Source organism: Hypanus sabinus, chromosome 4, assembly GCF_030144855.1.
Source record: "Hypanus sabinus isolate sHypSab1 chromosome 4, sHypSab1.hap1, whole genome shotgun sequence".
In the NCBI taxonomy this organism is placed as follows: domain Eukaryota; kingdom Metazoa; phylum Chordata; class Chondrichthyes; order Myliobatiformes; family Dasyatidae; genus Hypanus; species Hypanus sabinus.
In genome coordinates this window covers 108,381,493-108,398,765 of record NC_082709.1, presented here as the reverse complement: position 1 = coordinate 108,398,765, position 17,273 = coordinate 108,381,493, and the positions used below count along the sequence as shown (strand labels likewise).

The following is a 17,273-nucleotide window of genomic DNA, read 5'->3' as shown; positions in this document are numbered from 1 at the left end:
CTTTGAAATACCCCTCTCAGCTTAAATGCATACCCTCTAGAATTAGACATTTTGACCCACGGAAAAAGATACTGGGTATCTCTGTCTGTCATAATTTTATACACTTACGTCAGGTCTGTCCTCTGTCTCCACTGCCCCAGAAAAAAACAATGCTAGTTCGTCCAGCTTCCATAGCACACATCCTCTAATCCAGGCAGCATCCTGGTGAACCTCTCCTTACAGTGGCACAATCAGCAATGTAACTTCCTGACACCCGAACTCAGTGCCTCAAATTGTGAAGCAGGTTCACCCAGTCCAGTAGATCTGTGGGGATTGGATGGTTCAATTGTTAGCACACCTGACAAATTTTGGTTAAGGTTGTTGTTTCAGTGTGGAGACAAACACTGCTAGTGTACTAAAGTGTGCTGTGCCCCAAGTATCAGTTGAAGCTTTGCATGTGTTCTTGGTTTGGACATAAAAGACAACATGAAATTTACAGAGTTACTCCTCCACCCTGGCCAATATTTATTACTTGTGATGGTTACCACGATAGTGTTTTTTTTTGATAATACTGATCCTGCAATGTTTACTACTTTTCAATAGTAATGGCACTTAAAAATATTGGCGCTAGAGTACTGTACGGTGGGCCGGCATGGTAACATTGTCCTTAGTGCCACACTTCGTAGCAACCAGTTTGTATGTTCTCCCTGTGACCATGTGGGTTTCCTCTGGGTGCTCCAGTTTCCTGCAAAGATGTGCAGATAGGGTTAGTGAATTGTGGGCATGTTGTCGTCTTCGCTGATTGGATTTGATGCAAAATAACGCATTTCATTGTATGTTTCAATGTACACATGACAAAGCTAATCTCTCTTTACCTTGGAAGATCCCAAGTGTGTACAAGGTGCTTTATAAATACAAGACTTCAGTTTCGTTCCTAATATACAGTTATAAGCAATCATTGCATCATTTTTTGTTGTGCAATCTTTCTCGACTTCCATCCTATCAGTTTTTCCTTTCGTTTACCTTTTTCTCCCTCTGCAGATTGTGCCTGGCCTATTTTTATAATTATTTACAGCATTTTGCTTTCAAGTGGTGCAAGTTTTTTTTTGTTTTCCAAGGTAAGATTAAAACCTATGAGAACAAAAGATTCATCTCCTGCTAAAGTGATTTAATTCTAAAATTTTCTTTGTTCTCCATGGTCACATTTTCACAGTTATGTTTTTTCACTATCAGATACCATTTTGAATGTCTGCAAGTTGTTTATTTTGACTTATACCAGGCATGCAGCTAGAGTAAAACAGAAACCCCTAGTTGCATTGGTGAAGGATCTCACCTGAACTATGAGCGCACATTATTCTTTTGGTTATTTGTTTCAGAATCTTGGTACTTTGTTTTTATATTTGCTGCTACTTACCTGATGAAGTTAATCCAAAATTTGGCAATAAGCACAACGTTTGATGGAAAATACTTTGACGAAAAAGATTTTGGAGGCTTTGTGGCACCGGTACAGGCTATTCTTTTACACTGGTGGAAAGTTGAATCTGTAGTTGAATCTATAAGAAATCAACAAAATGATAAACGTGGTTACAAAAGCCACAAATTGAGATGATCTTCACTGTGCTATGCTGAATTTGATGTAATACTTTCAAGAATAGATTGATCAGTTGTTAAGTTGCTGGAATAATACACAATAGGCAGTAAGGTGCAGGAGTAGGCCATTCAGCCCTTCTAGCCAGCACCGCCATTCACTGTAATCATGGCTGATCATACACAGTCAGTACCCCATTCCTGCCCTCTCCCCATATCCCTTGACCCCACTTTCTATAAGAGCTCTAACTCTCTCTTGAATGCATCCAGAGACTTGGCTTCCACTGCCTTCTGGGGCAGAGCATTCCACATATCCACCACTCTCTGGGTGAAAAAGTTTTTCCGCATCTCTGTTCTAAATAGCCCACCCCTTATTCTTAAACTGTGGTCTCTAGTTCTGGACGCCCATCAGTGGGAACATGCTTCCTGCCTCCAGTGTGTCCAATCCCTTAATAATCTTATATGTTTCAATCAGATCCCCTCTCATCCTTCTAAATTCCAGTGTATACAAGCCCAGTTGCTCCAATCTTTCAACATATGACAGTCCCGCCATTCCGGGAATTAACCTTGTGAACCTACGCTGCACTCCCTCAATAGCAAGAATGTCCTTCCTCAAATTTGGAGACCAAAACTGCACACAATACTTCAGGTGGGGTCTCACCAGGGCCCTGTACAGCTGCAGAAGGACCTCTTTACTCCTATACTCAATTCGTCTTGTTATAAAGGCCAGCATGCCATTAGCTTTCTTCACTGCCTGCTGTACCTGCATGCTTGCTTTCATTGACTGATGTACAAGAACAGCTAGGTCTCGTTGTACTTCCCCTTTTCCTAACTTGACTCCATTTAGATAGTAATCTGCCTTCCTGTTCTTGCCACCAAAGTGGATAACCTCACATTTATCCACATTAAACTGCATCTGCCATACATTTGCCCAGTCACCCAACCTGTTCAAGTCACCCTGCATTCTCATAACATCCTCCTGACATTTCACACTGCCACCCAGCTTTGTGTCATTGGCAAATTTGCTAATGTTACTTTTAATCCCTTCATCTAAATCATTAATGTATATTGTAAACAGCTGCAGTCCCAGCACTGAACCTTGCTGTACCCCACTGGTCACAGCCTGCCATTCCGAAAGGGACCCATTAATCGCTACTCTGTTTCCTGTCAGCCAGCCAATTTTCAATCCATGTCAGTACTCTGCCCCCAATACCATGTGCCCTAATTTTGCCCACTAATCTCCTATGTGGGACTTTATCAAAAGCTTTCTGGAAGTCCAGGTACACTACATCCACTGGCTGTCCGTTGTCCATTTTCATAGTTACATCCTCAAAAAAACTCCAGAAGATTAATCAAGCATGATTTTTCCCTTCATAAATCCATGCTGACTCGGACTGATCCTTCTACTGCTATCCAAATGTGTCAAAATTTCACCTTTTATAATTGACTCCAGCATCTTTCCCACCACTGACGTCAGACTAACTCCAGCATCTTTCCCACCACTGACGTCAGACTAATCTGCAGAACACAAGTTCAAGTCCCAACAGCATTTTAGGAATTGCAACTGATGAAAGCAACTGGAACTTTTTTGCAGTTGATGTCATTAAAATGATAGTAAAGGTGACAGGTTACAGAGAAGGTTAGAAAAAACCTGTCAGCCTAGTGTTGTGTGTTACTTCTAGTATGAACAACCCTTTTCCCTGGTGGGGATTGAGCCACTGTCATCATGGAGAATGGTCTATCTCTTTGTTAGATCAAAATCTTAGCATCACTATAGGAGTACCTGCAAAAGACATTAGAATGGTTTAAAAAGAAAACTTACTACCACTTCCTCAGGACAGTTTCAAATTTTGGAAAAGAAATTGCCAGTTTTTGATGGATTTATAATCAAACCTTCATGTCTTGCTGTGTCCTTTGATATTCTCCTGGATTTGATAGTTTGATTTCTGTAATTTTGATCAGCGTATTAATTCTTCCTTTTAGAATCATGCAATCACTTGTGCAGTGCTGAGTTTTCAACTGCATTAGCCTTGAGCTCTGACATTTTCTCTCTGAACCTGTCTGCCACCTTTTCCTCTCTTTTAAAATGTTCCTCAACATTTACCACTTTATCTCTGTGTGTATTGGTGCCAAAATGTTTTCCATTATGATCCTTTTAATATGCAATTTGGAATGTTAAATACAAGTGAAAAATACTGGAAGCATTAAAGGTCTTTATAGGAAATTCAGAAAGCATTCTGTAGAGTGCTGTCTCAATTTCTGCCATCTTTCAAAGTTTCTATGGAGTTAGAATCAACAGCTTAATGAATTTGAGCAATGTTTGTATATTTAGTAGCTCTACTGCTAAGCTGTTGAATGTTATTACCAGTGATGAACAGTAGGGGACAGTATGTTTGTATATTAAAGTCTAGTGATTGAATATGGTATTTATTTTACACCCACTGATATTACAAGAAAATATGCAAAGCAAGAGCATAATACCCATCTCCTGATATAAAGTTGGTGTAGGCCATAGTTTGTTAAAAAATCGTAATCACCACCTTTACTTCTGTTGTTATGCAGTAAAATAAATTATAAAATATTATACACTTTTAAGGAACTTAAGCAGCTCTTTATAGTCCTAATGAATCTGCCAGTGGGACTACCTGTGACAGTACATTACAGACTATTATTATGTTTATTATTTGTGCTAAATTGCATTTTTGCCCATCATTTTCATTCCGTGTCTCCTAGTTTGACTCTTTTGCCTAGGGAACAGTTTATCTCTATTAACCTAATTTATAACTGTCATGTTTTAAAATCTCTGTATCAGATCCCCTCACAAGTTCCTCAGAATAGCCACCCCAATTTCTCCAGTTTTCACACAGAACTAGGACCTTCACATTTTTCCTGATGGTGCCCAGAAATTGAAACAATGCAGCTGTTGCTATATTGTTCATTATTGTTGCTGTTATGCTGCATGGCTCTATCACTCAGTGTATAAAACCCGGTAATGTAACCATTAGACTCAACTTGCCACTTGCAATGCACTATGAAACCCCCGATCTTACTGTTTTTGAACCCCACTTGGAATTATATTCTTTTATAATCCCCTTTTCAGTATTGCTTTCAAAATGTAAAGCTTTTCATTTCTCAATGTTTATCTGCCCATTCTATCAGCTTGCATGCATCTCCTTCAAGTTGTTCACTATCCTCCTTGCAGTTCACACCACCTCTAAGAATTAGTGCCTTCTATACTTAACTCAGGGCTGTTGATACACATTACGAAATGTGGTAGACCTTGTACTGACCCCAGGGGAGCTCTCTATTTTTCCCTTCAATTTGAAAAACAAATTTTCATTACTCAATCAAAAACCTCTTTCATGTTAGTTGGGCACAATTTGTCTATAACAAAGATTTTTCAAACCAGGCTGAAATAATTTTGTATTATTTTTGTAAAATGTAATTTTCAGTTTAATTTCTTTATTTTACTGATCTTAATTGATCTATTATTAACAAGGAAGTCTTAATGCAGTTATATAGAGGACAACATGACCTAAATCCAGAGTTAACCCTTGTTCTGGTATTTAAGTATGTAACTCTCTCTTCAAGTGCCACAGAGCATGAAGCACTGTACTTCTACATGTATCTAGTTCTGGTCTTGAGAATATTCCAATTTCTCTGTAAATTTTTACATTTAGTTGCCTGGATCCCAAACATTGATGCCTTCCACCTTTTTACAGCCCTCCTCAACATTTACCACTTTAATTGTGCTTTAGGTCACCTATCCAAACATTTCCTTATGTGGCTTAGTTTCATTTATTTTTATAGATCTGTGAAACACCATATAAATATTACATAAGTGCATGATTACACCAGGCATCAGCAGATATAGTCTGGAAATCTCATGCGTGGGTTTTGCCCTTGGGTAGTCTGTGGTACAACAATATATGGAAAATTGAAAATGCTGGAAATACTCAAATCGCTGCAGAGAAAATAGTATTAACTTTTCAGGTTGTTGGTATGAACCTCTACAACCGTACATGGGAGGTTCTTTGTGCATGTGAGTTTAAAATGCGCCTTGGAAGGCTTCCCGCAATGAGTTTCGGGCTGCTGAGCTACCTGCCCCGGACCCGACTCTGCGGGCGGGCGGGCGCTCCCGTGCGTGTAACCTGGCGTGCGAAAATTATGAAAGCGGAAAGCGGGCCGGCTGGCTCCGTGCGTATATATTATGTTAATGAGGATCAGGTGAGCCAATGGGCGGCGCTGCTGTCGGCGTTCTGTGCATGCATTATGCTGATGAGCGTGCCGTGGGGTTTTGTGCAGGAGCGGCGGCGGGCGCTGTTTGTCACCATCACAGGGTTCTTTGTGGAGCCGTCGAGGTGGCTTTCCAGGTTCACTAGCAGTCCCAGACAAAATCCACACTCCCAGCCCTCACAACACTCCCTCTGCGGCGTTTCTCCAGCAGCTTCCTTTTGAAATAGCATGAATGCTGAATATTTTAAGTCACTGGCGATGGAGCTTGGGGTTTACCAGCTGAGGAATTTCTCGATTTCATTCCTTTCCTCTTTGCTTGGAACAGAAAACGCCTCCGTGAAATTAGACAGTAGGTAAATGTCGGTGGTTGCCTTTTTGGAGCAGTGAAAGGTTTATGTTTGAGGGAGCAGATACAGTTTAGCAAACGCCGCTTGTATTGCAACAGTCTGCGATGCTAAAGGCGGTGACAGCTTCTTCGAAGTCTTAAGCTCTTTGTGGTGGGGGGAGGGGGTATTTCTGAGGAAAGCCAGTTTGGTTTTTTTTGTGTTTTCTGAGTCCTGGGAGCTTCTGCGTTAATGTGTGCCCCTGGATATATTGTCGAGCGATGCAGGGAAAAAATGGCTGGCGTCGTCTCACCGGCTTGTTATTTTGCCGCATTACAGCGGGGGACCCCGGAGTCAGCAAAAAGTGAAGATAACGGCGTCTTTTTTTCTGTACAAAGATTGATCCTACACATCAATTAAAATGTACTTAAAATATTACTGGGGTGGTGGGATATTGCCGTGTTGCATACCTTGGAAACTGCTCGCACGGGAGGGGGAGTTGTTGAATATAATGCATCAGATATCACAAAAACAAGGCTATTATCAGGTTTCAGCTCTACATTTGATCTTGGCAGGGACTTGATTTGGCTGTTATTCGCATGTTTTTTTTGTGCATCAGTGGGAATAGCAGCCTTAATCTTATTTTCTTGTGTTTCGTTTCCAGTTCTTCTGGTGCCAGTGTGGTAGCCATAGACAACAAGATCGAGCAAGCCATGGTAAGTGGAGCCAAATATCTATATGGCGATTAGGGGAAAAGGGGTATTTATTAAACGCACAGTAATACGGGGGGCAATTTCAATTATTTGATGAGCTCTTGGATGCGGCAATTGTGGGAAGCAGAGAGAGCGAAAAAGGACAATATTTTTGTGGGACTATGCCGAAGAAGCAAGGCTAAGGATGGAAATAATTCCCAAATCACAGGTTGCAGTAAGGCGACTCAGGAATGGCTGTACATTGTGCTTAGTGTTTCCACCGCTAGTCCTCTGAGGACATTTATTGTGCGAATGAATCAATGCAGAGATGCTCAAGGTGAAGCAGACAGCGTTTACACTTTCCTGTATCTGTTTTGTATGGCATGACCTCGGACAGAAACTGTCTCTGCAGGGCGAGGCTAAATGTTCATGTTTTTAATTCGGACTAAATTAAAATACCCTTTCATGTTACCGAAAGGTCGTCAGATTGAGTAAACATTTTCCCTGCTTGTGCACATCGCAAACGCCGAGTTTATTTTGCCGTGTGTGAACATTCCGTTTGCATTACAAGTGTCCTAGGGATCTGGGTGAGAGATTGTGCAACAAGACACTAGCCTCCTCTTTAATATTTGTAGCAGGTCGGGGGCCGGGCCTTTGTATATTGCAGCTGCAGGAGGCGGTAGAGCGGAGAGCTCCCCGCCGCTCCGAAATGTGCCAGAAGCACCGAGGCTCCATTCACGGAAGTGGGGAGGCCCCGGATCGGTGGGTCGCAGAGCCCGGACCCGGCGCACTGCCTCTGCCACTCGCATCCATCTTCCGGCTGCTGCCGCTCGGTCGCAAGCCTTAAACCCGGGCTATAAATAACTCGGCTGCCGATTGGTCACGGCCAGTGACGTGGCGCACTGTGGGTTTCGGTGACGTCAACAGTTGTCAGGAGCGGGAGAGGGCGGAAGTGGGAGTGCAGGTGGGGGAGGGGTGGGGGAGTGTCGACCCGCGGTTGCTACCGGAGTCGATCGGTAGCGCAGCAACTGATGGCATTTGGCACGCACTGCAGGCTCATGAGTGGGGAAAGGAGCAGGGAGGGAATGCAATCCACAATGAGAATTTTAACATGAGCGAGCGAGCGAGCAGGAGGGCGATGAGTAGGTAATCAGAGTGCTGACAGTCAGATTTCTGCTGTGTATGTTTTCACGTGTAGACTAAGCGGGATTGGGGGAGTTGGCGGTGGTTAAGCCCAAGTAAGGGATGTTGCACAGGTAGAAAATGTGGTTACTGAGAGAGAATAGGGCCAGAATCTCAGCTTGGCTTCAAATAATTGCTTCCACCATGGGCACGAGTAGAGTTAATCATACAAGAGTCTATTGTGTCATAGCCATCCTGGTCTGTTTTTCTCACTTCTACCCTTTGATGAATATCCCTGTTAGTTACCAGCTCTCCCTGTGCATCAGTTATAAATTTGATGAGGGTTTTTGTATCTTTCAGATTGGGAGTTCAACTCCCATTCATTCTGGCAAAAAATTGTCTATGGTTTAACCAATTTTTCTTGTTAGTTTCAAGGGAAATGTGATTGTAGCACAATTTTACACCCTCATCTAATTCACTCCCTGTCCTGGCCATCTTGTATGCCAAAGAAAATGATGACAATCTCTGCTCATAACTAAACTTCTGTAGCCTGGCAACATTTATCTCAGCCATCCTTCAGTGTGGTGACCAGAACTGTACGCTGCTCTGTAGCTTAGTTCTGTCCCAGCGTGACTTCTCTACTCTTGTGATGTGTGTCAGTGAAGGCAAGCATCACAAATGCTGCCTTAACACCTAAGCTAACGTGCATCACAAGATCCCGTTGTTGCTTCAAACTGCACTGTGCATTTTCTCACCTTGTTTCACAGCTATAGATTAAATTCCATTTGCCAGTTGGCATGCAGTGAACCAGTCCATAGATATCGTACTAGAACATAATTTTCTTTGCTGTCAAAAACTATTTTGGTGCCTGCACAAATAATTTTAGCTATTAGCCCTTCATTTATTTCTAAGATCCAACACTGAAAAACGGCAGGCTTGGGATGAGACCCACAGAATGCAGCCACTCACTCACATAACTAGAAAACGATAGTTGGTCGGGCTTTGTGCTACTGCGATACAATGTGTTTGGGTTTAGCACCCACTCACTCAGAGAACTGTTTTCCACTTGTACATGTTCCTAGCCATTTACTATGTCACCAACTCTTCTCAACTGACTTTCCCTGTTCAATGCCAATAGTGTTCCTTTCATGCCCTCTTCTGTGAACTCAGAAACTAACTCAGCTGTATGTTTCTCCTGCCTTCACCCTTCATGTCCTGCTAACGCTCTTGGTCCATTTTGTGTTGTTTTGTGTTGGGCATGCTGTGTGGTGAAAACTCAGTTTGCCCACAATCAGGTGACAAGTCAGCTCTTGGGGCATTAGCTGAAGCTGGGTGCTGACAGCAAACGTATGGAATGTGGCTTTGTGTAAATGGTTGGGTGGGTATCAGGTGGGAAGTGGGAACAGACTCTCATGCCTGCTGTAGCTGGTGGTGCACTTTCCTGCCCTTCAACATTTTCAGACCCACCCATCTGTGTCTTGAGTATTCTCATGAGATGGGCGCTTGCCAGGATATAGCAAAGAATGTGCTTTCCTGATTTTACACTTAAGATTTGAGATCTCAACACCTGAGGGATTTTCATATTGCCATTTTGTTTCTTTTCAAAAATTGAGAAATTTATATTAATAAATTAGAACCTTTTTTAAACAGAAGATCACAGGTATCTTCATGGGAAACCACAAAAGCCTTTGTAATGTACTGTAGAGGTGGTTTATTCTTGGCAGATGTTAAATTAATATCTTGGCAAGGAAACATCTCAAACGAGCAGAAAAGACCAGTTGACTGCTTTTTAAAGGTGCAATAGATTAATGTTTAAAATTGTGGTTCTGTACTGTACAATGTAATTGTCTTTAATTGTAATCTTTGTTTCGTAGGATCTGGTGAAGAGTCACTTGATGTACGCAGTGAGGGAGGAAGTGGAAGTCCTTAAGGAACAGATCAAAGAGCTGGTGGAGAGAAACTCTCAGTTAGAACAGGAGAACAACCTGCTGAAGACTCTGGCTAGTCCTGAGCAATTAGCTCAGTTTCAAGCACAGCTCCAGACAACTGGCTGTTCTCCGCCAGTGTCTCAATCAGGACAAACCACTCAATCCACACCACCCAACGGCGGATCATCAGCTTAAAGTCCATGCTGTAGAAACCACTGGGGCCATCGGGCTTTGCAGAGAAGAGAAATAAATCTGTCATTTCAATCATCATGTAATATTTCATCGCACACCGACAATTCTTAATTGGTTATGGGAACTAGAGTTGTATAAAGCCAGAAAGAATCTCTCTTCGGTGATAAGACAGAGGTCTTTAGCTAAAGGAGTTTGCTTTTAAGGGTGTGGAATGGAACCTTGTTCTCGAAGAGAGTGGTTGTATGCGCAAGAGGAGAAGCTGTCATGCAGTCCGGAGTGCTGCTTACTGATTGCTGCTCGTGCTGTGAGAATGCGTGCACAGTTTTATTTCATTCAGCACAGCTATAGCCGAGTGTGCATGCGCATGTATGCGCGCGCGCTAATATAACCACTACCTGACAAGGTTGAGGAAGACGTGGATCAGAGGCAATCAGATACTGTCTGTGGAGTCAAGGGGGCTGTGCCCTCCTTTACAGTGCTGTGGGCCACTTCAAATTATAAATGAGCTATGAAGACACAATGGGAGTATGAAGGCAAAGCTAGCAGTATTTAACTTGAACTATAGAACTGTCACCTTGGACCTTAAATGGACAAGTTTGCTTTGTTTACACTTCTTCTCTAAGATGTGGAGAGGGGTAGATTTTTCAATTTAGATGTGACTCTAAAGATCTGTGACAATCCAAAAGATTGTTCATCTAATGTATATTGTGTATGTAGTGTAAGTATTGTGTAATATAGAGCTGTAACTATTAGGTTGTACAGATTGAATCTTGCTGTTTCCAATTGCATTTGGACATTTTTTATGCTGTTGAACAGAAATGGCATTCATGAACAATTATGCTGTTCAAAAATACTGTAGGCCTGGAAGAATTTTTTTTTGTAAGTTAATGGTATGTGACAGATAATAGAAAGTGGTCTACTGTTCCCATTTCTATCAAGGTAAAGCAGTGGCAAATGCTGCACTGACAGAGCGGTCTCCCAGTCAGAAATGGTGTTGAGAGGTGGGAGTCCCTGGGTTCCAGTGAAATTGATTCTTTGTGAATGCTGTTGGTTCAGTAGTCCTTTGGTCTGTCAAAATCTATACTGTAATGGTTAGATTCCTGTAGGTTCCAGGAGCAATGGATTCATCCAGCCTGGATATATTTGTTGCTTCTAGTTGGTTGTTAAATACCTTCTGAGAAAACTGTATTCAACAGTAGTACAATATTTAGAACACCCACGAGAGTGTGTTTTCATAATTAAGCACTCCAGACCTGAAAAGTTCTGTTAGCAGTTCTGATCTCTGCTATAGATTTCACATTAACAGTAATAGTGTTGCTTATATTCTGGTGCATGTTCTGAAACAGTTGTAACACATTCAATTATACTCGACTGCTGCACAACTTCGAAACTTTCAATAAACTCATGTTGGTAAATAATTGTGCATTTGTTTTTTCACTATTACCTTTAACTATACACAGTTTAAAAGAAATGTTATTAGGTTGAATAAATTTATTCCATTAATCACCATCTGAACAGCTGAATCCTAGTTGTGATCCTAGAAAACAAAAAAGACAGAGCTCCCAATTAAAGATTTGATTTTTATTAAGAAACAAAATCTATTCCAAGTCATAGTTGTACAGGCTAGAGCACTTACTTGTACAAATTACAACATTCTTCTGTGCATACTTTATACATGGTTTATGAAAGTTAAGATTTTCTGCTTAATCTATACAGCTGGGATTTTCTCAAATCTAGTCATTCAAAAAATAAGATGGACTTCATCAATGGCATTGAATTTGATCTTGTTAAATCAGTAAAACTTAGCAGTTGCTCCAAATTCTGATTTTACATCTTTAACCTTTTGTCTTGCCTTTTTAAGGTGTAGACTGAGGAAGGTTTGACTTGAACAGCTTACCTCAATTATACGTGTGGATATGATGACTGAAGCTGTAAAGGAGCTGCAGGGTTTGAGTTCTCATCGTCATTCACATTGCAATCTTCCTTTCCATGAAAGTTTTTATAAATTGCTGTGCGTGTGCTTCACTTCCACTGAAATGGTTTGCTTCATTTCCACTGAACCTCTTGTGTTTGTACAGCCCATCATATTGTAAAACTATTTAAAACATTCCTTAAGTTATTTACTAAAATAACAATAGAAAATGGGAAAAGAAAGTTAACATTTTGGATCGAAGACCCTTTGTCAACTTACCAAGTTTGCTACTAATTTCTTTAAAACTTTGCCCCAAACTTGGGCTTTGCAACTTGTTTAAACTTTGAAAAAATATGAACAATGTGAATGAATTCAAAACCAAAAATTGTGGTAAAGCACTTGATAATCAGATCCTAAAGCATCTACTGGAGCTGATAATATCCAGAAGAAAGCTAGTTTTTGGGAGTATTTTCTCAAACTTCATACGCAAGCCTTCCTAAACTTGCTGTGATAATGTCTTGACAAATAGAAACCTGTGTGACTGATGAAATGTACACAGCAGTGGATTTAAAATTAATTGAGATGGCATAACTACATGGTAGTAACAAATAGAAGACCATTAGATATAGGAGCAGAACTTGGCCTGTCAAGTCTCCTTTCATCAAGGCTGATCCAATTTTCCTTTCAGCCCCTGATCTCCTGCCTTCTTCCTGTATCCCTTTGTGCCCTGACCAAACAAGAACTAATCAATCTCTGTCTTAAATATACATGAAGACTTGGCCGCCTCCTCTGTCTGTTGCAAAGAATTCCACAGGTTCACCACAATCTGGTTAAAGAAATTCCTCCTCATCTCTGTTCTAAAAAGACACCCCTCTATTCTGAGGCTATGCCATCTGGTCTTAGACTCTCCCACCATAAGAAACATCCTCTCCGCATCAACTTTATCCAGGCCTTCCACAACTCAATAGATTTTAAATCACCCTTCACTCTTCTGAATTCGAATGAATACAGGCCCAGATCCATCAAACAGTCTTTATGTGACGAGCCATTCAATGCTGGAATCATTTTCCTGAACCTCCTTTGAACCCTCTCCAATGTCAGCACATCCTTGAAGATAAGGGGCTCAAACCTGCTCACAATACACAATAGTGAGGCATCACCAGTGTTATATAAAAGTCTCAACATTACATCTTTGCTTTTATATTCTAGTCCTCTTGAAAAGAATGCTAACATTGCATTTGCCTTCCTTACCATACACAACCTGCAAATTAATATTTAGGGAATCCTGCACAAAACTCCCAAGTCCCTTTGCACCTCAGATTTTTGTATGTTCTGTCTATTTAGAAAGTAGCCAACCTTTTAATTTCTTCGACCAAAGTTCATGACCATACACTTCCTAACACTGTATTCCATCTGCCATTTCCTTGTCCATTCTCCTAATCTAGGTCCCTCTACTGCCTCAAAACTACCTGTCTCTCCACCTATCATCATATCGCCTGCAAATTTTGCAACAAAGCCATCAATTCCATCATCCAAATATTGATATATATAAACATATATACTCACAGAAAAAGAATTGGTCCCAACACAGACCCATGTGGAACATAACAAGTCACCAGCAGCCAACCAGAAAAGGCACCGTTTATTCCCACTCTCTGCCTCCTGCCAATTAGGTACTGCTTTATCCAAGCTAGAATCTTTCCTGTAATACCATGGGCTCGTAGCTTGTTAAGCAGCCTCATGTATGGCACCTTGTCAAAGGCCTTCTGAAAATCCAAGTACACAACATCAAACAATTTTCCTTTGTCTCTCCTGCTTGTTCCTTCAAATAATTCCAACAGATTTGTCAGGCAAGATTCTCCCTTGACAAATCCATGCTGACGGGCCTATTTATTATGTACTTTTGCGTACCCTGAGACCTCATCCTTAATAGTGATCTTCAACATTTTCCCAATCACTGAAATCAAGCTGCCTTTCTTCTGTCTCTCTCCCTTCTAGGAGAGTGGAGTGACATTTGCAATTTGCAATTTTCCTATCTTCCAGAACTGTACCAGAACCTAGTGGTTCTTGAAAGATCATTACTAATGATTAATCGGGAATCATATATTAAGTCTCTAAAAGCAGAGTAGCCCTGTGGATGTTGAAATTTTGAAATAGAAAATAGGAGAATAACTCAGCAGATTAAGAATCTATCATTAGAAAGGTAAAATATCAACTTTGTTTCTCTCTCCACAAGAGCTGTGGAGTGTTTCTGCCATTTTCTGTTTTGGAATTCCGACATCTGCAGGGCTATTCTGCTCTTGGGGACTGGATATGTGACTCCTGATTAATCAGACATCTCTTTCGGTGGATGCAAGGGGAATGAAATGGTGAAGGAAAAGCTTTGAGAACAATCACTTTATCAGGAACCTAGTAAAGATGAAGAAATTCAAGTACATCTTTTCCCCACAGGGGTCTTTTGTCCCCTGAGGTAGTAAATGTGAATGCCTGTATCCCACTGGTAACTTACTGGTCTATAATTACCAGTCTTTTTTCTTTGCAGCTCTTTGTAAATGCACAACAATAATGCCCCCCCCCCCCTTCAGTCTTCTACTATTTTACCTCTCACTAATGATGATGTAAGTATCTCACCAGGGCTCCTGCAATTATCTTTAACTTCCCACAGCATTCTTGGATATACCTAATCAAAGCTGGAGATTTATCTACCTTCATATGCTTTTAAGACATCCAGCATTAACTCTGCTGTGGAATATCACCAAGATGTCTCCATTCACTATTTTGTTCTGAAAACTTATGCCCTCCTTCATAGTGAATACAGAAGAAATATTCATTAAAGACCTCACCTCTCTGCTACAGGTCCTCATGAGGACGTCTACTTTGGTCTGAGGCCCTATTCTCTTCCTGGTTATTCTTTTCCCCTTAATGTCTATAAAAAATATTTGAATTCTCTTTAAACTTCTCTGTCAAAGCTATGTCATGCTGCAAAAAGATCTTGTGCTTTATCAGCATTTATGATGAATAAACTCTTCTCGGGCTTCCAGCTGGGTACAGGTATCGCTTTTAACCAACATTTCAATAACAAACTCTGCCATTTTCATCAAGGATGATGTCTAGTCTGGTGATATTTATACTCCCAGAGTCTGACACTCCTGATTGGTCTTCATCCAATCAGATTTCTGCTCCCCCACCTTGTTTACAATTGAATTCCAGTTCTTCCTTGGAGCAAGATCTGTCTTGTTAAAAATTTTTTCCTCTGGTTTTATTTCAATGATTTCCTTTACCAGGTGGTCCCAAAAGCCATTGGCATGGCACAGAAGTTTTGTGCCTTCGAAGTCAATCCTATGGCTATTGTGAATGCAATGTTTTACTGCCCCCTATTTCTCCGGGTATCCCAAACAAATACACCTGTTCTCCTTGATGCTCCTCTCAACGAGGAGGAACTCATCGCCACTACCTGTCTTCCCTATATATCCACAGTTTCACCAGGATCCTAAAAAAAATACCAGATTAATACCATCCAAAAACCCACAAGGAAGCTCAAATCACAGCTTACGTCAGTCAAGGATGACCTACCTGGGCCTCAGGTTACAGGATTCCCTGCGGACGTGGAGCAACGTACATCGGCCAGACAGGACTCATGGTGGAAACCTGCATCAAGGGACCTTTATAATCGATACCTGTACCTGACTGGAAGCCCGAGAATAGTTTGCTCACCTGTCTCATGTCCTTTCTGCCTTTGTGATTTCCAAATGTACTCCAGTACACCCTGTACTACTCCAGGGATTCATTTAATCCCATCGGTCTGTACTTAAAACACCTTTTTCCTGATCAGAGCCTCAATGTCTGTGATCATCCAGGGTTCTCTATTGGATGACAGGAACATGCAGATCTTGAATGCTCACTTTCACTTCTAAAAGCCTCCTCTTTACCAAATGTCCTTTTGACTGAAAACTATGTACTCATTTTTGCAAAGTCTAATGCTGTCAAAATTTACCCTGCTCCAATTTAGAATTTTATTGTCCTTTTTCATAACTAATTTAAAAATTAATAGAACTTTTTTCAGTTTTTTCTTGGTGGCACATTTGCAGTCAGATTGGTGCTGGAGGCCTTGTGCATTAGCAAGGGCAAATAAAAAATAAGGCAGGGGCAAGCAGAGCAGCCATTGTGTGGGTGAGGCTTTGGGTCATCAGACTTCAATGAGAACCAGCTTGGACAAGGTATGTAACTGGTAAGTTTCTTCTTCATTCTTCACCTGTTAGAGCAACGAGAATGGATCTGGGGGCTCTGCTGTGTTTGTTACGTGAGATGTGGGTATTCTGGGAGATCTTCAGGCTCCCAGGTTACCACATCGGCACCAGATTCACTGAGCTGCAGCTCCTCAGAGATCACGTCAAGGCACTGGGACGATGACCTTCAGCTCACATGGGAAACAGAGAAAATGACAGGGAGGTAGTTACCCCTAAGTTGCAGAAGGCATAAAAATAGGTGACTGTCAGGAGATGGAAGGGAAATGGGCAGACAGTACAGAATACCCCTGTGGACATTCCCCCAATAATATGTTTTGGATACTGTTGAGAGCGATTACCTACCAGGGTGTTAGCACTATGACTGGTGCTCTGGCTGTGCATCTGGTGCTATGGTTCAGGAGGGAAGGGGAGGAGGGAGAAGAGGACGACAGTAGTGATAGGGTAGTGAATTGCCATAGCTAGCAAAGTAGACAGGAGATTCAGTGAACACGATAGAGACACCCAGATGGTATGTTGCCTGCAGGGATTGTCTTGGATCAGGTCTACAGCATTCTAAATGGGGAGAGTGAGCAGCCAGAAGTCCTCATAGGTAGGAAAAGCAAGGAGGTCCTAAAGAAATAATTTAGGGAGTTAGGTAGAAAGCTGTAAGTCAGGACCTCCGAGGTAGCAATCTATGAATTTCTGCCTGTGCCACATGCCAGTGAGGGTAAGAGGAGGACAATTTGGCTGCGAAACTGTTGCAAGGTAATAGTGAGAAAAATTTTAAATTTCTGGATCATTGTGGTCTCTTCTGGGGTAGATATGATCTGTACAAAAGGAGCAGCTCAAAAATACATTGGGGAATTTCAATATGCAGGTAGATTGGGAAAATCAGCTTGGTGTTGGATGCCAAGAGACGGAATCTGTACAATGCCCATGAAATGGCTTTTTAGAGCAGCTCGTGGCTGAGCCCACCAGAGGATCAGCGATTCTGGATGGGATGTTGTGTAATGAACTGCATTAAATGGAGTGAGCTTAAGGTGAAGGAACCCTTGGAAGGCAGTGAACATAATATG

General features: G+C 41.5%; 1 protein-coding gene across 5 annotated transcripts in view; it reads left to right on the top strand.

Annotated features, from left to right (window-relative positions):
• tsc22d1 (TSC22 domain family, member 1) overlaps positions 1-17,273 on the top strand; it is a 285,022-nt gene that overhangs the window by 204,355 nt on the left and 63,394 nt on the right. For 3 of the 5 annotated variants that reach the window (XM_059967831.1, XM_059967830.1, XM_059967834.1), the window contains 2 exons: positions 6,790-6,841; positions 9,814-11,477. The exons of 1 other annotated variant lie outside the window; for it this stretch is intronic. In XM_059967831.1, the coding sequence (XP_059823814.1) occupies positions 6,790-6,841; positions 9,814-10,062 (301 nt within the window). In that variant the 3' untranslated portion in view covers positions 10,063-11,477. Of the gene's footprint in view, positions 1-5,004; positions 6,156-6,789; positions 6,842-9,813; positions 11,478-17,273 lie in introns of those variants that run through there. One more of the 5 variants, XM_059967833.1, reaches the window with a different exon arrangement.